We start from the raw sequence: 18619 nt of genomic DNA, 5'->3' as shown, positions 1-18619 counted from the left end.
GGCCGCGGGCCCCAGCTGCAGGGGATCCCGGCCCAGGAGCAGCGCAGCCCCCTCCTCCAAGCCCGGGGGCCGGACGGGGGCGGGTCCAGGCGCCCGGGCGCTGCGCCCGGCAGGCGATAGAGGTCGCTGCGCGGCGGCGCGCGCTCCCAGCGCGGTGGATAACGGGGCCGGGCTGGAGGGAGAAAGGAAACCTGCCCGGGAGGCGGCGGCGGCGGCCCAGAGCGAGCGAGGGAAGAGAGTTCACTTTTGCTCGGGTGTCAGCGCGCGGCGGCGGCTGCGGGCGCTGACGAGGGCGCACCGAGCAAGCCGGGCGCCTATCTCGGGCGGCCAGGCGGACACAGCGAGAAGCCGGATACGAGCGCGCCGGCGGGGCGCGGAGCTGCGAGCCTGGCCAGCGAGGGGAGCCGCGGGGGGCGCGCCCCGGGTGGGCCCCCAGAGCCTCGCAGGATGCCCCACGAGGACCAGCCGTCCCTGCAGAGACCTCGCTATGGCTGTAAGTCCGCGGGGCGCGCGGGGATCCGCTGACTTTGGGGGGCTTTCTCCCCCAAGGAAGGCTTGGAGAAGCCGGGGGAGCCGAGTGCGCGCCGCAGAGGAACAGGAGGGCAGCGGCTGGGTGGCTGGCAAAGTTGGGAGTTGGAGTTGCAAAGGCTAGTGAACGGCGTCCCCACAGTCATAATACCCAGCTGGCACCCCAGTCCCTACGCTCTGCACACCCCACCGTGGCGCGAGGCAGAACTGGGTCTGCGCCCTGAAACACACCGAATTGGGGGTTTAGGGGTATCAGGTGAGGATCCCGCGGAGCTCCCAGCCGTTGCTGGCTCGGGCCAGGGGGTGGCGTTAGGGACCCGATTCTTCCAACTCAGAAGGGGAGGAAAGTTTGCTTGTTGTGGCTACAGGTGGGCTCCGTAAACAGTGTGCCCGCGCATTCTGCTAGTGGCAGCGTCGGCGTTCCTGGAAGGGCTGTCATCTCCCTCTACGCCGCTCCCTAGAGCTTCACCTGGGCCTCCGGAGCTGGAAGTCCTTTTCTGCTGCAGCTGAAAGGGGCACCTCCGGTCCAGTTCCTCCCATTCCCCCCTTCCCGTCCCCCGCCTCCCCTGGGCCCTGCGGGGACTGTGCGGCGCGCGGGAGGATTGCAGCGGCGCTGGGCTCCCTGGGATCCGGTTGGAACCGCGTGACTTGAATGAGACCCTGTCGGTTACCCCGCCAGGGGCTACCCGTCAGAAGGACGTTGCTTTGGCCGATCGTTAAGTGGATAGAGCCAGATTAGATCCAACCACGTGGCTTCATGTGCAGAGTTCAGAGTCTTTACCAAACATGTGCCAGGAAGTATTTCCTTTAAAACAAACAGAAAGTTGGCGCGTTCCCTCTTTCTCAACAAGGCTGATGAACCCATGGTCGCGGATCACAGGTTAATCTTTTGCCCGGGCTGGCCTTGGTGGGAGGGGTAGCAGGTTTGGGTTAAGGTGGTGGTTCCTGCTGCAAGGTTACCTTTTGTGGATCTAACTTGTTGTGAGTGCCACAGGCTTGCCTCATAAAAAGGGAGTAGTCAACCTGCTCACCCTGGCTTCTCTCCTCGCGGGCCTTGGAAGGGAACATCAGAGATGAGAAGTTTTCCCAGGTGACCTTTTCTGTGTCAGCCAGTGAGGAGTCAGCTGCGTCCTCTGTCTTCTAGGGAAATGCATTTAACACTTAACCCCAGGCCTGCCCTTTGCAGCCTGAGTTTGCACTTTGCTAAACCACTCAGAGGGCAGAGTTCCTTGAGCTGGGATGTGTTCATCCAGAGGGATGTCAGCCATCCTCAGATTGTTGAAAGTCCTGGATATGTCAAACTCCCAGAGCATCTGGCAGTTTCATTGTGTCAGATTATAAGATGGTTACAACGTATGGAAACTAGGCGAGTATGCATTGAAAAAGGGGTTTTGATGTCATATCTTAAACCATGATCTGTTCAGTATTGTGCCTCGCTAGTTGAGTGTGCTGGGCAAACGTACAAGAACGCAGTGCGTTAATGCTGCATTCCCACCCATTTCCCCGCATGAGCATCTGTGATGGCGCTTGGTTTTCATTCAATGCACCTGCGGTTTTAGAGTGCTCCTAGACACGGCTGTCAAGTAGGCTGAGATCCCGCAAGCGTGAAGAGGATTCTGTGTAGCCACTTTCTTTGTAAATCCTTGTCTAACTTTACTTATGAGCTTGATGTAATGAGTGGTGTACCATCTATTTGGAATCCTCCCCAGGAAGGCTTTCTTTGGTCACCTGGCACAGTAAAAAATGGAAAGTAGTTGCCAATTTCCAGACTTTGTGACATAGTAAAAAATGGAAAGTAGTTGCCAATTTCCAGACTTTATGACCACCCTGAACTCTTCAGGCTTTAACACAATAGCCTATTATGTCCTTAAAATGAACGCTTCTATGATTTTGATGCCAGATTCATAAATGGTGTATGTTCATGGATTCTTTTTATTCCATTAAATATCATTATTTTGTTTAAAAGGTACAACATCAGCCATATGAAACCCCAGATCAATAGCTACACTTAAGAGATCTCCTGAACTAAACAGCACTGTTTGAGATGAGTGTCTTGTTAGAGGAGGTCATTTGCTGTCACCATTTTCCTCCAAGTAGCTCTAGAGCTGAAGGCGGTATGTGTATAATGTGTCTGCCCGCTCAGTCGTGTCTGACTCTTTGTGACCCCATGGGCTGTAACCTGCCAGGCTCCTCTGTCCATGGGATTCTCCAGGCAAGAATATTGGAGGGGGTTACCATTTCCTCCTCCAGAGGATCTTCCTGACCCAGGGATCAAAGCCGAGTCTTTTGTGTCTCCGGCATTGGCAGGCAGATTCTTTACCACGGTGCCACTGGGGAGGGTTTGTATCATGCACCTCATATATTTCAGATGTTCTCTTTCATGGAGAAGTCAGAAAAGCAAACAGGGTTTTCTATTCTGTGTGAGGACAAATACCACTTAGAGAACACAGCCTGAATGCTTTTGACATGCAAGGTGTAACTCCCAGGGAGCTTACTGTGTTGCTGTGTTCCTTCATTCAGGATAGTCCAGGTACTTACTCCAATGATACTAGTGCTGGTCAAATAGTATTTGGAGCTGTACTTTTGGGTTTTCCCCTCATCAGATGCAGACTGAAGGAAGTAATTGTTCAAACTGGGGGATGGGTGATCACAAAGCAATGAGATAGTTTTCCTAGTGGACAAACAAATGGAAAAATGACTTCACAAATATATGTATATATATATTTTTATTAAATACAGTTGATTTATAATATGGTAACCTGCTGTACAGCAAAGTGATTTAGTTATATATATACTTTCTTTTTTGTATTCCTTTTCATCATGACTTATCACATGATATTGAATATAGTTCCCTGTGCTATACAGCCTTGTTGTTTATCCATATATATATATATATAAATAATAATTTGCATCTGCTAATCCTAAACTCTCACTCCCTCCCTTCCCCTTGGCAACCACAAGTCTGTTCTGTCTGTCCTCACAAATATTTTTAGTCATAGCATCATTTATATAAAATGGTGCAAGATCTAAATTCTTATATGTGTGAGGATGTTCATAGTTTATTTGAAAAATGATGTCCAGTGGAATACACCTTAGTGTTAATAGATACTACCTAATGTCAACTCTCCATGCAGAAGGGGACAGCATAACGTATTAGAATATACGGTTTCTGGCTTTCTGGGCCTTCTGTCAACACAGGACTGAAAATAGTGCTTTGGGCTTTTCACAGAAAGACCAGAGGAGAATACAGGATTGTATTTGCTATGTTGTATCATAGGGCAGTGCTTTTTCTTGTTTGTGGGTTTGGTGAGTTATGGGTTCTATGAAACCTCGACCTATACCAAGCAGGGTTCATCCCCAGCATTTAAGGATAAGCAGACTCCCTATTGGGATATATATATTCTCAATATATACTGCCTGTATATATTGTAGTAATTTCAATTCCAGTGCTGCATGTTCCTAGTAAAACATATTTTGAAACTGGTCTTTAAAAACAGCTTTTTGGTAGTTTGAATTAAGCTGTTACATTTGTTTTAGGTCTGGGCTGGTGTTCTGCCATTTCTCCTCCCCTTGAACTGACATTTATTTCAGTAATTCTTGTACAAAGTAAATTAACTCAGTTCAGGGCTGTTATGGTGTCTCTCTTCTCTACCAGGCTGAGGGTCTGTGAAATACCACATCGTGTGTTGTTCCTGAGGGATTTCTCAATGAGTTCTTCTTCAAGGTTCCCTTCTCAGACTTCTGACATGAGAGACTGCTAAAGTCTTCCTGATTTGCACATTGGCGCACTGAATTAAAACTAAATAGACTTCTATTTGATCCTTGCTTCTTCCACATTGGCCACTTCCTTTGGCAACCTGTGAAGTTATTTTTTGAGATGTTGTTTAGTCGCTAAGTCATGTCCAGCTGTTTTGCAACCCCTTGGATGTAGCCCACCAGGCTCCTCTGTCCATGGGATGTCCCAGGCAGGAATACTGAAGCGGGCTGCCATTTCCTTCTCCAGGGAATCTTCTTGACTCAGGGATAGAAGCTGAGTCTCCTACACTGGCAGAAGGATTCTTTACCACTGAACTACCAAGCCCTTTAAGACATGACTACAGAACTAAACTGGAGTATTAGCTCCCTAATACAATTCTGTAGAGGTGACGTGGAAACGAGAAGGGCGAAGCCGCTATACTAATTCAGACGTGAGTAGAACATTACAACCAGAGAGTCTTTCTACAGTCGAAACTTAATTTAAGTGGAACTTATGCTTAGCTAATGATTTGCAAATAACTTTCATGCTCTTGTAACAAACTATGATGTATTTGCTGGACACGCTGCCACCATGATCTGTCAAAAGTTTTCTTCCAGTTATTTGACAGTTTAAAAGACCAGCCATAGCAAAGAGGGGCCTTGTGACTAAGATGATTTTGCTCATCACTGATGATCCAGTCAAAGTTTAAGTGCCTCCTGTGGGTCAGTAATCAATGTATCTGTGCCAGGACTGTGGTTTTCTACCCTCTGCATGAGAAATGTTGTAAATGATCAGTGTTTCACTCTTTGCTTCTCTTAAAGAAGTGTAACATAAGCCCAGCATGAGTGTGTTTGTGTGTGTGTTACAGGGGAAGGTTCTGGCTGGTACTTTTAGTGTCTGATGCTCTTGTCTGCATGATGAGATTTCCAAATCATCTGGTGACTGGTGTGTTCTGGTGGTCAGCACTACTAAGCTTATTGCTTTGCCAGTACTGGAAAGTTAAGTTCTGAACTATTAATCTCAGGTGTGTAAAACAGGATTGAATACACCTGTGTTTAAGGACGTCCCTGGTGGCTCAGACGGTAAAGCATCTGTCTATAATGCGGGAGACCTGGGTTCGATCCCTGGGTCAGGAAGATCCCCTGGAGAAGGAAATGGCAACCCACTCCAGTACTATTGCCTGGAAAATCCCATGGACAGAGGATCCTGGTAGGCTACAGTCCATGGGGTCACAAAGAGTTGGACACGACTTCACTTTCACTTTAGGGCAGCTTGGTTCTAACAGTCTATCTGTGTTTTTCTTTGAAGAAGGAGGAGGGGTGTATGCAGTGTTGTCCTGAGATGCAGTCTGTAATAGACAAAAAAATCAAGTTCCTCCTACATGCACTAATGTTGTGGTTAAGCTTTTCAAAAGGTGCTTTCAGGTCACCAGCTGAAGTGTTCTTTCAGTATGCTTTTAACTTTAATCACATATGTCCCCAGCCCCAGTGACTTGTTTGGGAGCATTTAAGCTCGTAATTCCCAGTTTGTTGGAGACCTTAGCGTTGTTTCGGGCGTTAGCGAACCCCTTTTTTCTCGAGGGAGCCATTAGTTTGCTTTTGCCCCTCACCTTCCCACAGTATAAGCTTTTCAACAGCTCATTTTCTTTACAAGGCTAGTGTACAAGCAGACCTAGCGCCTCCCAAGTCTACACGGCACCTAAAGGAGAAACAAAGGCGATTCCACTTCTGACCTGAGTCGGGTGAGCCCTGCAGGGCAGGCACGTCAGCACATGGTGTGGAGTTGAAATTGGTGAAGTTACCAAGTGCCTGTGTGTTTCACGTGCTGTTGTTACCATTTCTTTGTTATTACCTCTGAGAGGACCAGTGGTTTTCCCTAAGCTGAAGCCCATGACACTGTCTCAAAACCGCACAGCTACCCGGTGACGGGGTTGGGGTGGGGGGGTTGGAGGCTGATGCTGCCAGACCTGTCAGTCTTTCTCGCCAGCTGTTGCCAGTTTGCCTTCTCTGACTCATCCAAGGAGGTGTCCTTCCTTCTTTCTGTCTGTTTCAGGTGTTTGTCCTGATTTTATCAAACTGCAGAAACCTGTGGCCATTTGGATAGTGTGCTCTTTTAAAAGTAGGTGGGCAGGATTCTCTCAAGTTTACTTTACTCTTTTACCCGCCTCCCCCCACCCCCTGCCCCAAGGAAAAGCACCAAAGAATACATGGGCTTTTTATAGAGTATATCCTGGCTTCCAACCATTTTATGTATATGTAGAGACATTCCATCTCATCGTGAGGCACGGAAAAGAAAGAAAGGCTTTTCCGTAATATAATGGTATGCTCCAATGATTCCAAATAGGATAATTTGTAAAACACACTTTATTACACGTTCTGTGTTAGTCGCTCAGTCCTGTCTGACTCTTTGCAACCCCATGGACTGTAGCCTGCTAGGCTACCGGCAATGCGTTAAAGTCTAGGGTTGATGAGAAATCAGACAGAAGTTTGTAGTGGGTTGACTGACGGGTGAGCTAGTGCCTTTTCACTTTACCATTCCATTCTGCTTTTCTCCCTTAAAAGGCAGAACAATGTCAGTGAAGTGGCCCAAGGTTTGGTATTGAGTAGATGAGAGTTTAAATCCTGACTTGGCCCTTAACTGCCTGAATAGCCTTGGGGTTTTCTCCTATACCTTGAAGGATGGGGTTTTGCATTCCTGTGACCGTGGCCAGTGTTCCTGGCAATACAGTTCAGTTCAGTCACTCAGTCGTGTCCGACTCTTTGCAACCCCATGGACTGCAGCATGTCAGGCTTCCCTGTCCATCACCAACTCCCAAAGCTTGCTCAAATTCATGTCCATTGAGTCGGTGATGCCATCCAACCATCTCATCCCCTGTCATCCCCTTCTCCTCCCGCCTTCAATCTTTCCCAGCATCAAGGTCTTTTCCAGTGAGTCAGCTCTTTGCATCAGGTGGCCAAAGTACTGGAGTTTCAGCTTCAGCATCAGTCCTTCCGATGAATATTCAGGACTGATCTCCTTTAGGATGGACTGGTTGGATCTCCTTGCAGTCCAAGGGACTCTCAAGAGTGTGCAGTCCTGGCACATAGTGCTAAACACATAGTGGTGATTTCAATAATTGAGTGCCTGACACGTACAACACATGTGGGATGAAGGAAAATGGTTACAGCTTTACACTTCATAAGAGAGTCTGGAAGTTGAAGAGTAATGCCTATACTTTTATTGGTGTATTTCCAAATTCCGTGGACGTGAAGACACAAGTGACGGATTTGGATGGGGAAATGGGATGCCTCGTGAAGGGTGTGACCACAACCTTGAGGGAGGTCAGGAGGAAAATGGAAAGGCATTCCAGTGGGTCTGTTGTGTGGCTGTTTGGTGGGGTTGATGTTTAGGTGGTGTGGATAGGTCCTGTGGAGGGAGGGGTAGCCAGAGGGGAATTTATCGTGGAAGGCTTTATTTGTAGGCAACAGAAGACAGTTAGTGCTGTCTTGAGGAGAGCAGCTTAATCTAGTCTCTCCCTGAAGAATCTTTTTGTTCTTGGAGAGTTTCCATTAGGTTTTATGGCCAGGTGACCTGGTGAAGTGGGGGATGGTGTGAAGGTGGGTGTGGTTGGAACGCACAGGGCCTGGAGCAGCAAGAGGGTGGGCGAAGTTTGGGGACGTGTGTGTTTGCGTATGTGTTGGGGGGGTGCCCTCTCTCTCGTTGCTCAGAGGCGCCTTCATTGCGCTTCTATTTTTACTGGTCAGGTTTGTCATATAGCTTCACTTAGGGTGGACGTAAATCCCGATGATGGCTCTGGAACTGGTGGCATCCAGTGAACCCAACGAGAGGTAGATCTGGAGCCTTGCTGGTGCCCAAGAGATTCCAGCCAGGTAAACAGCTAACGCTAAACGATTTCAGAAGGCAGATTCTCTGAATTCTCTGAAAACAGGTTTTTTTTTTTTTTTTAAAGCGAATGTAGTTATAGCCAGGCAAGGACCTTGGCAACCAGACTATCTGGGGGTAGGGCTTCTTCCACCTCTCCCCAATTCATACAACTCATCCTCCCATGACTTAATGATAATTTTTCTTATCAAATTTCTCTGCAGATTTAGGACATCCACAAGATGAACATCTCAATTTGAAAGTGGCAAATACCGTGTCTCCAGTTCATTAGCAGGCCCTCCCGTTTGACACCGCTCTCCCTGGACTCTCGCTTCGTTTTAGTCATGGGTTGTGCGTGGCCCTTCTCTCCAAGGTGCCCAAAGGCACTGACAGCTATTTCTGTGGTCAGTGCAGTGGTTTTCCTGGCGTGGCCGCAGAGCATCCCCGGAGAACCTGTGGGAAAGGTGAAGTCCCTTCCCCACCCAGACCTTCTAAGTTGTTTTCCACAAGCCCTCCAGGCACTTTTGATGTAACTTCAGATGCACTGGTGCTAATACACCGATTACCCTTTGCACAGGGCTGGCAGGTTTTGTCAAGTAAGTAAAAACACATGAGCATGTTACTGAACGCTATTTACAGTATTCCTTGTGTGTTTGATTCTGAGCACACACAAGCACCACATACAAACCCCAGCATTGATTTCTGTCCAGGCTTGTGTTTACTGTATAGGCTCTGTTTCAGTATGGCTTTAAGGTTGCTTTTCTCCCTTCTGGGAAACAAATGTGATTTAGATGATAAAGTCCCAAATCTCCACTGACTAGGAGATTAAGTGACGTCAACTCCCCAGAGATTCCTAGGGGTAGGTGGTGCTCTCTGGAGAAGGCTGAGTGAGCTGGATAACCTGCTGTTGTGTAATAAGGAAGGTCTCAGCCCTGGCCATTCTGGACTGCAATCCTTGTAGGGGTGGGTGGGGCTGGACAGTAAGGCTTGGAAGATGTCTTCTTCTTCTGTTTTTTTTTTTCCCCCTCCAGGACAACTTAAAAGTGTTTTTCATTCATTCCCAACTTTGAGATCAGTTGAGTATGTTAGCAGAGATACTGTTTGATAGGAATTAGTGCATTCAGACCGTGCCCCCATTACAGGAAACTATTGGTCTGTTTTTGTTTTTTTTTTTTTCCGCTCTTGATTACAGATAGGACAGTCCTCTGATTTTTTGCTTAGGATCCCCAAAGAAGATGACTTTTAATTGTTCGCCTGTTCCTGTTCCTCCTGAATCTCTAAAGAAAGACATTTTTATGTCTTTTTTTATTTGCAAATTGAGGTGTATTTGTTGTTGCTCAGTCACTAAGTCGTGTCTGACTCTCTGTGACCTCGTGGACTGCAGCACTCCAGGCTCCCCTGCCCTCTGCTATCTCCCCGAGTTTGCTCAATTTCATGCCCATTGAGGTGGTGGTGCTGTCCCACCATCTCATCCTCTGCTGCCCCTTGCTCCTTTTGCCTTCAACCTTTTTCAGGTAGAATAGTTCCTAATAATTTTGCTTCACTTCTCTTATTTTATTGCCTGATTGTGAACTCAGTCTTACGTAATGTTAAGGCATTTCCTTAGTCATCTTCTTATAAATGGACTTGATTTGCAGCAGATCTTTGAAATACTTAAGTAATGCTTAGGTTTAGTACCTAACTGGTAACCTGGAATCCTGGTACCTAGGAAGACACTCAGACTATATTTGCTGTTACTACAGGTTTTGCTTAAAGTTTCAGCATTGCATTGCTGGTCTGAATGAGTAACTTGTTTCTATTATCTTTAGTTAAATTAAAGGTAATCTCAAGAATTTGACTGCCAGGCAAGTATTTAATGTTGAGTTTAGACCTGCCTTCACCCTCTGTGGAACCTAGGCAAGTTACTTTAATTTCTCTGTGCCTCCGTTTTTTCTCCTGTAAAGTGCCGATGGGAAAATGCGTGCTCAGAGGGTTAAATGATTTAATGCTCTTTCAGAATGTGTCTCCATGGCATCAGCACTTGAATGTCAGGGAGGGGTATTGCCCTCATCTCTGCTGCCTCTTGCCTGTCTTCCCACCTCATTGCCCTCATTTCAAGTTAACAGAAAATGGATTTAAAATCTTGACTCCGTGCACATTTTTTAAAATTTACATATAATTAATCCAAACATCCTGTGCTTTCTTGAATGTATAAACTCACGGAAAATAGTTATCTCTGTGGAGGTGGAGTTGGTCTGTCAATTTGGAGACCAGATTCTTCTTCGTGTATACTAAAAACAAACAAAAGCAAACCTAACATGCTCTATTGTTGAATGTTAACAGATAAAGTTGGATGACGGGTTGGATTTTTGCACTGCATTTTTTTGTCATCTTAAAAGTGATTGTAGAATTGTCACTAGCATACCTGAGTGAGGGATTGTCGCTCTGCAGTTACTCGGTATCCTGTTATCCCCTTCAGGGTTAAGTTGATCATTGCTGCGGGTTGGAGAGCCCAAGCGTTCATAACAGTGTTGAGATAGGAAGGAACTGCTTGAAATAAGTGTTAATCTGTATGCCTAGTTCACATTGTGGAATCTGACTTCAGTGAGAGGGTCTTCCAACCTTCTGGTCAACCTAGTGCTGTGGGGATTTAGAAGAGGGGTTGAGGAAGAGGAGGAGGATATGCTGCTTCATTAGACATCCCTTACTGCCTCTAGAAGGATAATGAAGCTTTAGATTTATGGGTCTAAAGTTGAAGTGAAGCTCAACCTATGGGCATAACTGGAATATTGGAGGCCTTGGATGTAGAAAATCTTGGCTGCTTCTTGTGTGTCCCCAGATTACTCATTCATTCTGCCTTCCCTGCTTTCTTCTACCAGTTTTTGTTTTGTTTTGTTTTGTTTTTTCCCCATACCAATGTTTCCTGTTGACCCTTCTGTATTAGAATTAGCCAGACTTGACTGCTTCCTCCCTGGGTCCTGGGGTATGTCCATCACTTCCGCATTCTTTGCCTTGGCCTGGGGCTGGCCAGGCAGGCTTCACAAGGTTGGGGTAAGAAGTCAGTCACATCGTCAGCTTCACGGAATATGAGTTCTCCTTTCACCCACTCCCTAAACTCTGCTCCCCTCCCCATATCAAATCCAAAGCCTTGCTCATACTGAACCCTTAGAAAGTTTTTCCAAGAAATGATCATTACACAGCCGATACCAGTAGGCTCTTCGTTTTGTTCTGTATCTATTAATGAGTTTTATTTTCCAAAGGAAAAACTATTCATTTAAAGAGAATGTATAAAGAGACAGTCACCTGTCCACAAGAACCAGGGACACAAGAACCCTTTCCTTGCTTTGGCTTTGCTTCTGGGGACAGTTTCAGAGTTCTCCTCCTCCGTTCTGCAATAGAATATACGCTGTTGTCAGTTTGAATCGGCCTACAGTTTGGAGGATTGTGCTTACGTGTTATCCTTCAAAGTAGGCTCCGATTGTAACTCTTCACATTTGACTAGTGAACTCTGAATAAGAAATGGGGCTTATAGTGTGCTTCTATGTAGTAGTTTTGAAATCTCTGCAAATGTGTACCTTTGATCTGTTGAGCAGGACAAACAGATCCAGCAACCAAACAGGAAGACAGACTTAACCTATGTACTTGTGAATACCTCTGGAAGGTTATGCAAACATTTTTTTAGAGGTTGCCTTTGGGGAGAGAAACTGAGGGCAAGGGTGAGAATGAGAATGGCAACCCACTCCAGTATTCTTGCCTGGAGAATTCCATATGGACAGAGGAGCCTGGTGGGCTACAGTCCATGGGGTTGCAAAGAGTCAGACACAACTGAGCAACTAACACTTCACTGTGAATCAAGAGTGAAAGGCAGGGCCGCTGGGATCATTTGGGACTGAAGAAATGCCCCAGGGCTACTCAGTGTCAACAGTGGGGCACCCTCTTAGGTTAATTGCACGTCTTTTGCTTGTTATACATGATGTATCACATCTCAGTTTAGAGCTCACTAATTCCTAGCTGTCAACCTCACTGCCCATTATAATCTCCAGGGGAGCTTCACAAAGAAAACACTCTTTCTCTGAATCCTGTGCCCTAGATGTTCTGTTTGTTTTGGGGTAGAGCAGTGGCATAGATATTTTTATTTTTTATTTAAAGAATCTTTGAACCCTCAAAACCACAAAGAACAATGTTTTGAAAGTCCATCTCTTTTCCGTGCTATCCACATCTTGCCGCACTATTGCGTCTGCAGTCTGACAGCTTAGCGCTAAATACCTCACCCCATCACAGGCCAACAACAAGAATATTCTCTTCCACAGCCCCCTCCTCAGTACCGCCAGTACCGTGCCTTCAAGTCCACCGTCCACTTTTAAATTCTACATGAAGATTCTCCTCAGCTGAACTTAATGGCCTTTTTGGGGGGAGTCGGGGGGGATCCAGGGTCTGGTCACGCTTCTCATGTTTGTTTCCTCTGGCTGTGATGCCCGCAGCCCATCTGTCCCCACCAGCCTTGCCCATGCTGGCATTGTGCTTCTGCTCCCTATCAGTTCAGTGACGTTGAACCCCCTAAGAAGCACAGGCGCATTTCCTGGCATGAATGCCCCCTGAGTATCAGTGTTGCCCCCCCAGTGCACCAGAGGCCCACTGTGCCCACCCTCTTACTCCTGGTGATGAACAGATATTTTAAAAGATCTCCACAGGAGGTTTCAGGGTGCAACCAAGATTTGAAATTCATTTAATTAATTAATACCCCTTTCTGTGTCCGTGCCTTTGCCGTAAAATACACTAGTTAAAATTTACTGTTTTTAAGTGTCAGGTCAGTGGTACTAAGTGTGTTCACATTTTTGAGTAACCATCACCAGAACTTTTTCATCTTCTCAAGCCGACACTCTGTCCCCCATTAGACAGTAACTCCCTCATCCCGCCTCCTCCCGCTGCCTGGAGCTCACCTCTCTCTCTCTCTCTCTCTGGTTTTGACTACCCTGGATACTCCATATAAGTGGAATCATACAGTCTATTTCCTTTTGCAGCTGGCTTGTTTCACTTCGCTCAGTGTCCTCAATATTCATCCAAATTGTACCATGTATTAGAATTTCCTTCCTTTTTAAGGCTGAACAATATTCCATTGTACATACATACCATATTTTATCTGTTCGTCTGTTGATGGGCAACTGAGTGGTTTCCACCTTTTGGCTGTTGTGAATGACGCTGCCGTGAACACAGGTGTACAGGTGTCTGTTGGCGTCCCGGCTTTCATGTCTTTTGTGTGTGTGCCTAGAAATGGGATTGCTGGAACCTGCGGTACTTCTCTGTTTAAATTTTGGGGGAACCGCCCCACATTTCTCACTTTTCAGCTAAGTGAATTGAGGAAGCCTCAGCAGGGTCACATATCTTCGAGTTCAAGGGAGAGCTCAGTGAGAATGCAGGCCTCTAGGCTCCTGTTCGGATCACCGCCACAAGGGCACGATTGGGTCCTTGTCTTCTGCACAGGGGATAAAGACCAGTGTTTGGCTGGGGCAAGCTTTATTTCTTTGCAACCTCAAGTGGAATGCAGGCCAAGGGTTCGCATGTAGCGTTTCATTTGCATTATGTCTAACTTTTAAGAGAGTGTAGTTTTTGATTGATAATTTAAATAGTATTAGTCCATAGACAAGAGGCTGTCTTTGAGCTCTGTAAGTAGTGGATAACTGGTTGCCTCCCTGGGATGTGTAGGATTTTTAAAATAGAATATTGTTTTATTTTGTTAACCTGGCTCCTCCAAATACCGTTAACCCTTGAACAACACAGGTTGAAACTATCTGGCCCACTTGTACCTGGATGTTTTCAAATAGTACATATTGCTGCAGTACACTGTCCTTGGTTAGTTGAATCCATGGATACAGAAGGGCCGACTGTGAGTTACATGTGATTTTTCAGGTGCAGAGGGTTGATGCCCTGATACCCATGTTGTTCAAGGATCAACTGTATTAGCTGTGTGACCTGGGGCAAAGTCATAACTTCCCTGATTCATGCTGTTCAACTGTAAAATGGGGATGATAATAATAGTCAGACTTGAATGAATTAATCTACATAAAAATTCTGTGTCTGGTACCAAGAAGGGGCTCACTCAGGGCAAGCAATTAATGTAACATTTCTTATCAATTTCAGTGATGCTATTTAGATAATTGCAATCATCCTTGCAAGTATTATCTGGAATGCTGACATTTTTTAAATGAGTTATGACTATTGTACTAGACTTGACGTCTCCATTTGGCTTTCTTGTGGCTAGCAGACAGCGGCTTCTAACTTGGTGATTTTTACCCAGAGTGGGAGGTGGCAGGAACCTGGGAGTAAGAGGGCTCTAGAACAAGTATGGGCTGAAAGTAAGGGGAAGTGAAGTGAAGTCGCTCAGTCGGGTCCGACTCTTTGCGACCCAGTGGACTGTAGTCTACCAGGCTCCTCTGTCCATGGGATTCTCCAGACAAGCATACTGGAGCGGGTTGCCATTTCCTTCTCCAGGGGATCTTCCTGATCCAGGGATCGAACACGGGTCTCCCGCATTGCAGGCAGACGCTTTAACCTCTGAGCCACCAGGGAAGCCCGAAAGTAAGGGGAAGCCATTCCCTAAGGGCCAGTGTCAGTCATTTTTATACACTGCTAGGACCATGGAATCCAGAGAAGGATCTGGCTTAGGTGGAGCCAGGACTAGACAACTTGCTGTTTTGGGAGACTGGTCCTCTCTTCTGTCTGGTTGGAGATGAGCTGAGCATTACAAGTAGTCTGCCTCTGTGTAACCAGGTTGCTGTGTTTCAGCAATTAGTTTGGAATATGTGCTGAGTACCGTTTATGGACTTCCTAGGATTATTTAACAAGAGAAAATGTTGGCTTTGCAGATTAGCGTGGAAAGATCGAAACTTGGACAGTCTTATTTCAATGGAAGATCCTGATTTTAACCCTGGTCTCTGGTTGCCATGCACAGTCCTGAGAGAGATATCTCCCATGGTTTTTCGTGCCTGCGATAAGGGGACAGGACCACGAGAGGTGGGTGTTGTGTACGGTTCTAAGTGACCAGTTTCTACCTTTTTTGGTCAGTTTAACCTCTAATGATGCTGAGACTAACAAATACACGGGGTGCTTGTAGGTGTCAGGCACGACTCTTGAGCACTTTCTGTGAATCACCCAATTTAATCCTCGTGACAACTCTCTGAAGTTGCTAATATTATCCCCATATTACAGGTGGGAAAACTGATGTTCAAAGAGGTTAAGTAACTTGCCCAATCGCCCACAGATAGTAAGTGGCAGAGTCAGGGTTTGAACCTAGGCAGTGTGCCTCCTGTACCTGTGGGTACAAGTTAAAAGGTCAGTCTCGCACACTTGGGTAAAGCATTATCTTCTGGGTAAAGCATTAGCTTCTGGGTAGAGCATTTTCACCATTGTACTAGTTTCCTTTTGTGACGAATTAGCACAAACTGTGCGGCATAGTACAACAGACATTTATTGTCATAATTCTCTAGGCTAGAAGTCTAAAATCAAGGTGGTGGCTGGGCTACACTCTCTCGGAAGGCTCTGCTGGAGGGTCCTTCCTTGCCTCTTCCTAGCTGCTGCTTGCTGCCAACAGTCTGTAGAGTTCCTTGGCTTTTAGGTGTATCAGTCCAGTCTCTGCTTCCATTGTCATATGGTGTTATCCCAGGGTGTCTTTTCTTTTCAGCCATTGGATTAGGAGCCACACTAATCTATTGTGACTTCATTTGAATTTATTGCATCTGCAAAGATCCCATTTCCAGAGAAGTTCACATTGTGAGATTCTGGGCAGAAATGAATTTTGGGGGGGATACTGTTCAACTGCTCAACCTGATATAGCCATTACATTTGGACAAAGGAAGGATTTCACACATATGAATTTTTTAGCACAGCTACTTAGGCTAGTTGTGAACAGTGATGGGTAGGAAATTCCCTGGGGTTCAAGTGGTTAGGATTTGGAGCTTTCACTGCTGTGGTCCTGAATTCAATCCCTGGTCAGGGAACTAAGATCCCACAAGCCATAAGTCATGGGCCCCCCCAAAACAAACAAAAAACAGTGACATGTACGGCCAAGAGAGGCAGTGGGTTAGTGGGGCTGGCTGGTGCCTCTTGTTAAGTCCATGCTTGGTCATCACCAAAACTGAGATGTCATCACGAAAACAGATGAAAGAAGGAAAAGTGCAGAAGAAGCAGAGATCCAGGAAAGGATTTGAAGCATCAGAAGGCAGTGGTGCTGGGATGGGCCCTCCCTAGTGAGAGACAGACAGCAGTTTATCACCACATGGTTTAGGAACAAGCACCTCATAATGACAATTTAAACCCTCTCTCAGTGACTTAAAATCTATTCAGTGCATTCTGAATAAGAGAGCTGGGAAGCATGTGGCTCTTCTTAGAGATGTTTCTGTTGCGTTTACTTTGCCATGCCTGCAGGTTTAGCAAACAGGTAAGCAGAAAATAGGCTCATTTAGAAATCCTTTGATCAGGCTGGATGGCTGAAACATACATCACTTCCAACATAATTTCTGTGGCAATGAGACTTTCTGACATAAATCCATGATAAGTTTATGGATATCCACTTCCTTTCTGCTTTGACCGATAAAAGGTCAGAAGTACAACTTTGGAGCTTATCTGTAGACTTTGTGAAGGGCGTGTACATTGCTTTAGGTATATTTATACCCCTCTGCCTTCATCATTCTTGTCTGCTTTTATTTTTCCCTTACCTGACTTCATTTCTTGGTATTTATACATTCCCCACCCCCACTCCAACATAACTTTTTGTTAACCCGCTCAAATCCTTTTAGGAAGAAAGCAAGATGCAAGTGAAGTGTTCATTTGATAAGTGAGCCCCTTGGGCCGGGGTCTGCCCTCAGAAAGGTGACTTTCTGATGGGGGACATGGCTCAGTGTCTCAGAGCCCTGGCGCTATCCCACCCACCAGTTAGCTCTCTGCAGAATGGGGAAGCAGTGGTACCCATCTGATGGCATCATGAGAACAGAATGTTCATGGGACGGCAAATGTAAAGCACTTAGCATAGTAGCTGGTATATAGAGAGAGCTCAGTGGGTGGGAAAAGGAGCATTCCAGAAGAGGGGGTAGTGTGAACTGAGCCTCCCCGCACCCCCCGGAATAATATGCCTCATCACATGTCTGCGGGACTGATTAGAGGGAGGAGAGCAGAGCGATGGAGTGTCCCGACAGCGAGGAAGTCAAGGATTCTTAGATGCTGAAGAGGTACCAACAGTTGGACCATTTCTGCTTCTTCCTCCTCAGCATTCCTTCTCATCTCTGGTGACCCCAAGCCCGTGCCTGCCTTGCTGTTTCATCCCCTGTATTTGATCCGTCTGAAGTTTATACTGACTTGGAGCAAGCTTGTTGACTGATTCCAGCAGAATTCCAGGAGAGGCTTGAAATTCATAACCCTGGTGGCCGAGACAATTTTGGGAGGTGGATTCTTCATTAGAATTTCACCGCTTCAGTTTCCTTTTTCTTCCCCATCTCCTCTATTTACTACCTTCTGTTACACATGAACTTTTGTAGTCTGAATAGCAGACAGCTGTTAATGGTGTTATTGGAGAACCACAGACAACCTAATATAAACCGATTTTGAGTGATGTGGAGGAATGCTTATAAAATAAAGTGAGTAGGCAGGACACACGATAGGGAAGTCAGAACTTAATGCCTATGGGGGATAACATGGGAAGGAAACATATCGCGTTGTTAACAGTTGTTTTAGCTGGCACTGTTTCCCGCTCTGTGGTCTTCATTTTTTCCTAGAGAGACGCTGTAATCATTAAAAATGGGGGTGGGGGGGAACTCCACTGTGTTAGTTTTCATATGACCCCTCTTGACTGCAAGATAAGTTCTTCGCCGTCTGGACTTCACTGACTTGGGGTGATACCCTCTGGGGTAGGAGCTGTTGGTGTCAGAGAATGAACTCCAGGGAAGCACCTTGCTGGCCTGGGTTTTCTGCTCCTTTTCCCCGATCCTGTGGGGCTCCAGCCAAGCATTTAGGACTCGTGGGGTCAGTGCCCGTGTCCCACACGGAAGTAGGGCATCTTTGCGTGTCCTGGTGTCAGGAGCTGGGGGGTGGACTGAGTCTGAATTGGAAATTGTTGTGTAACTCCCTTCGTGGGTCAGATTGGGAGCAGGTTTTCCCATGGTCTGTGCCAATAACCTTGCTCTTAAGACCCTTGAGTCATAAGATGAGAGCGTGGATGCCCAGTTCTGGGTTTCCCTTCATCAGCGTCCAGTCGTGTCCAGTGGGCAGAATTTTGGTCAGCTGGCGCATCACCAGTGAGGGCCAAGTTAGACATAATTGCGCCTGGGCTTCACTTTCAGGTCTGTGGCTTACTGTGCTCTGCAGAAGCATGCCAGGCCTGGAGCTTTGTTCTCCCTGGGAATAGCACGCCCTAGAAGAAAGGTTACAGTGTAATTCATCACCCAAACCTAGACACCTTTATTGGGGGAGTGGGGGGAGGGAGGGTTCCAGTCATTATGTCAAAGCCTCCCATGTCAGCTGGGCCAT

General features: G+C 46.5%; 1 protein-coding gene across 1 annotated transcript in view; it reads left to right on the top strand.

The window, feature by feature from the left end:
* The first annotated feature begins 223 nt into the window (after positions 1-223).
* Positions 224-18619, top strand: part of LOC120860949 (ras GTPase-activating-like protein IQGAP2) — a 309525-nt gene continuing 291129 nt past the window's right edge. Inside the window, exon 1 of the mRNA XM_040236658.1 lies at positions 224-493. Coding sequence (XP_040092592.1) covers positions 448-493 — 46 coding nt within the window. The 5' untranslated portion in view covers positions 224-447. The remainder of the gene's footprint in view (positions 494-18619) is intronic.

The sequence above is a fragment of the Oryx dammah genome, unplaced genomic scaffold (genome assembly GCF_014754425.2).
Source record: "Oryx dammah isolate SB20612 unplaced genomic scaffold, SCBI_Odam_1.1 HiC_scaffold_11210, whole genome shotgun sequence".
Classification (NCBI taxonomy): Eukaryota; Metazoa; Chordata; class Mammalia; order Artiodactyla; family Bovidae; genus Oryx; species Oryx dammah.
The sequence above is the reverse complement of the archived record's forward strand: the minus strand, read 5'-3'. Positions and strand labels throughout refer to the sequence as shown.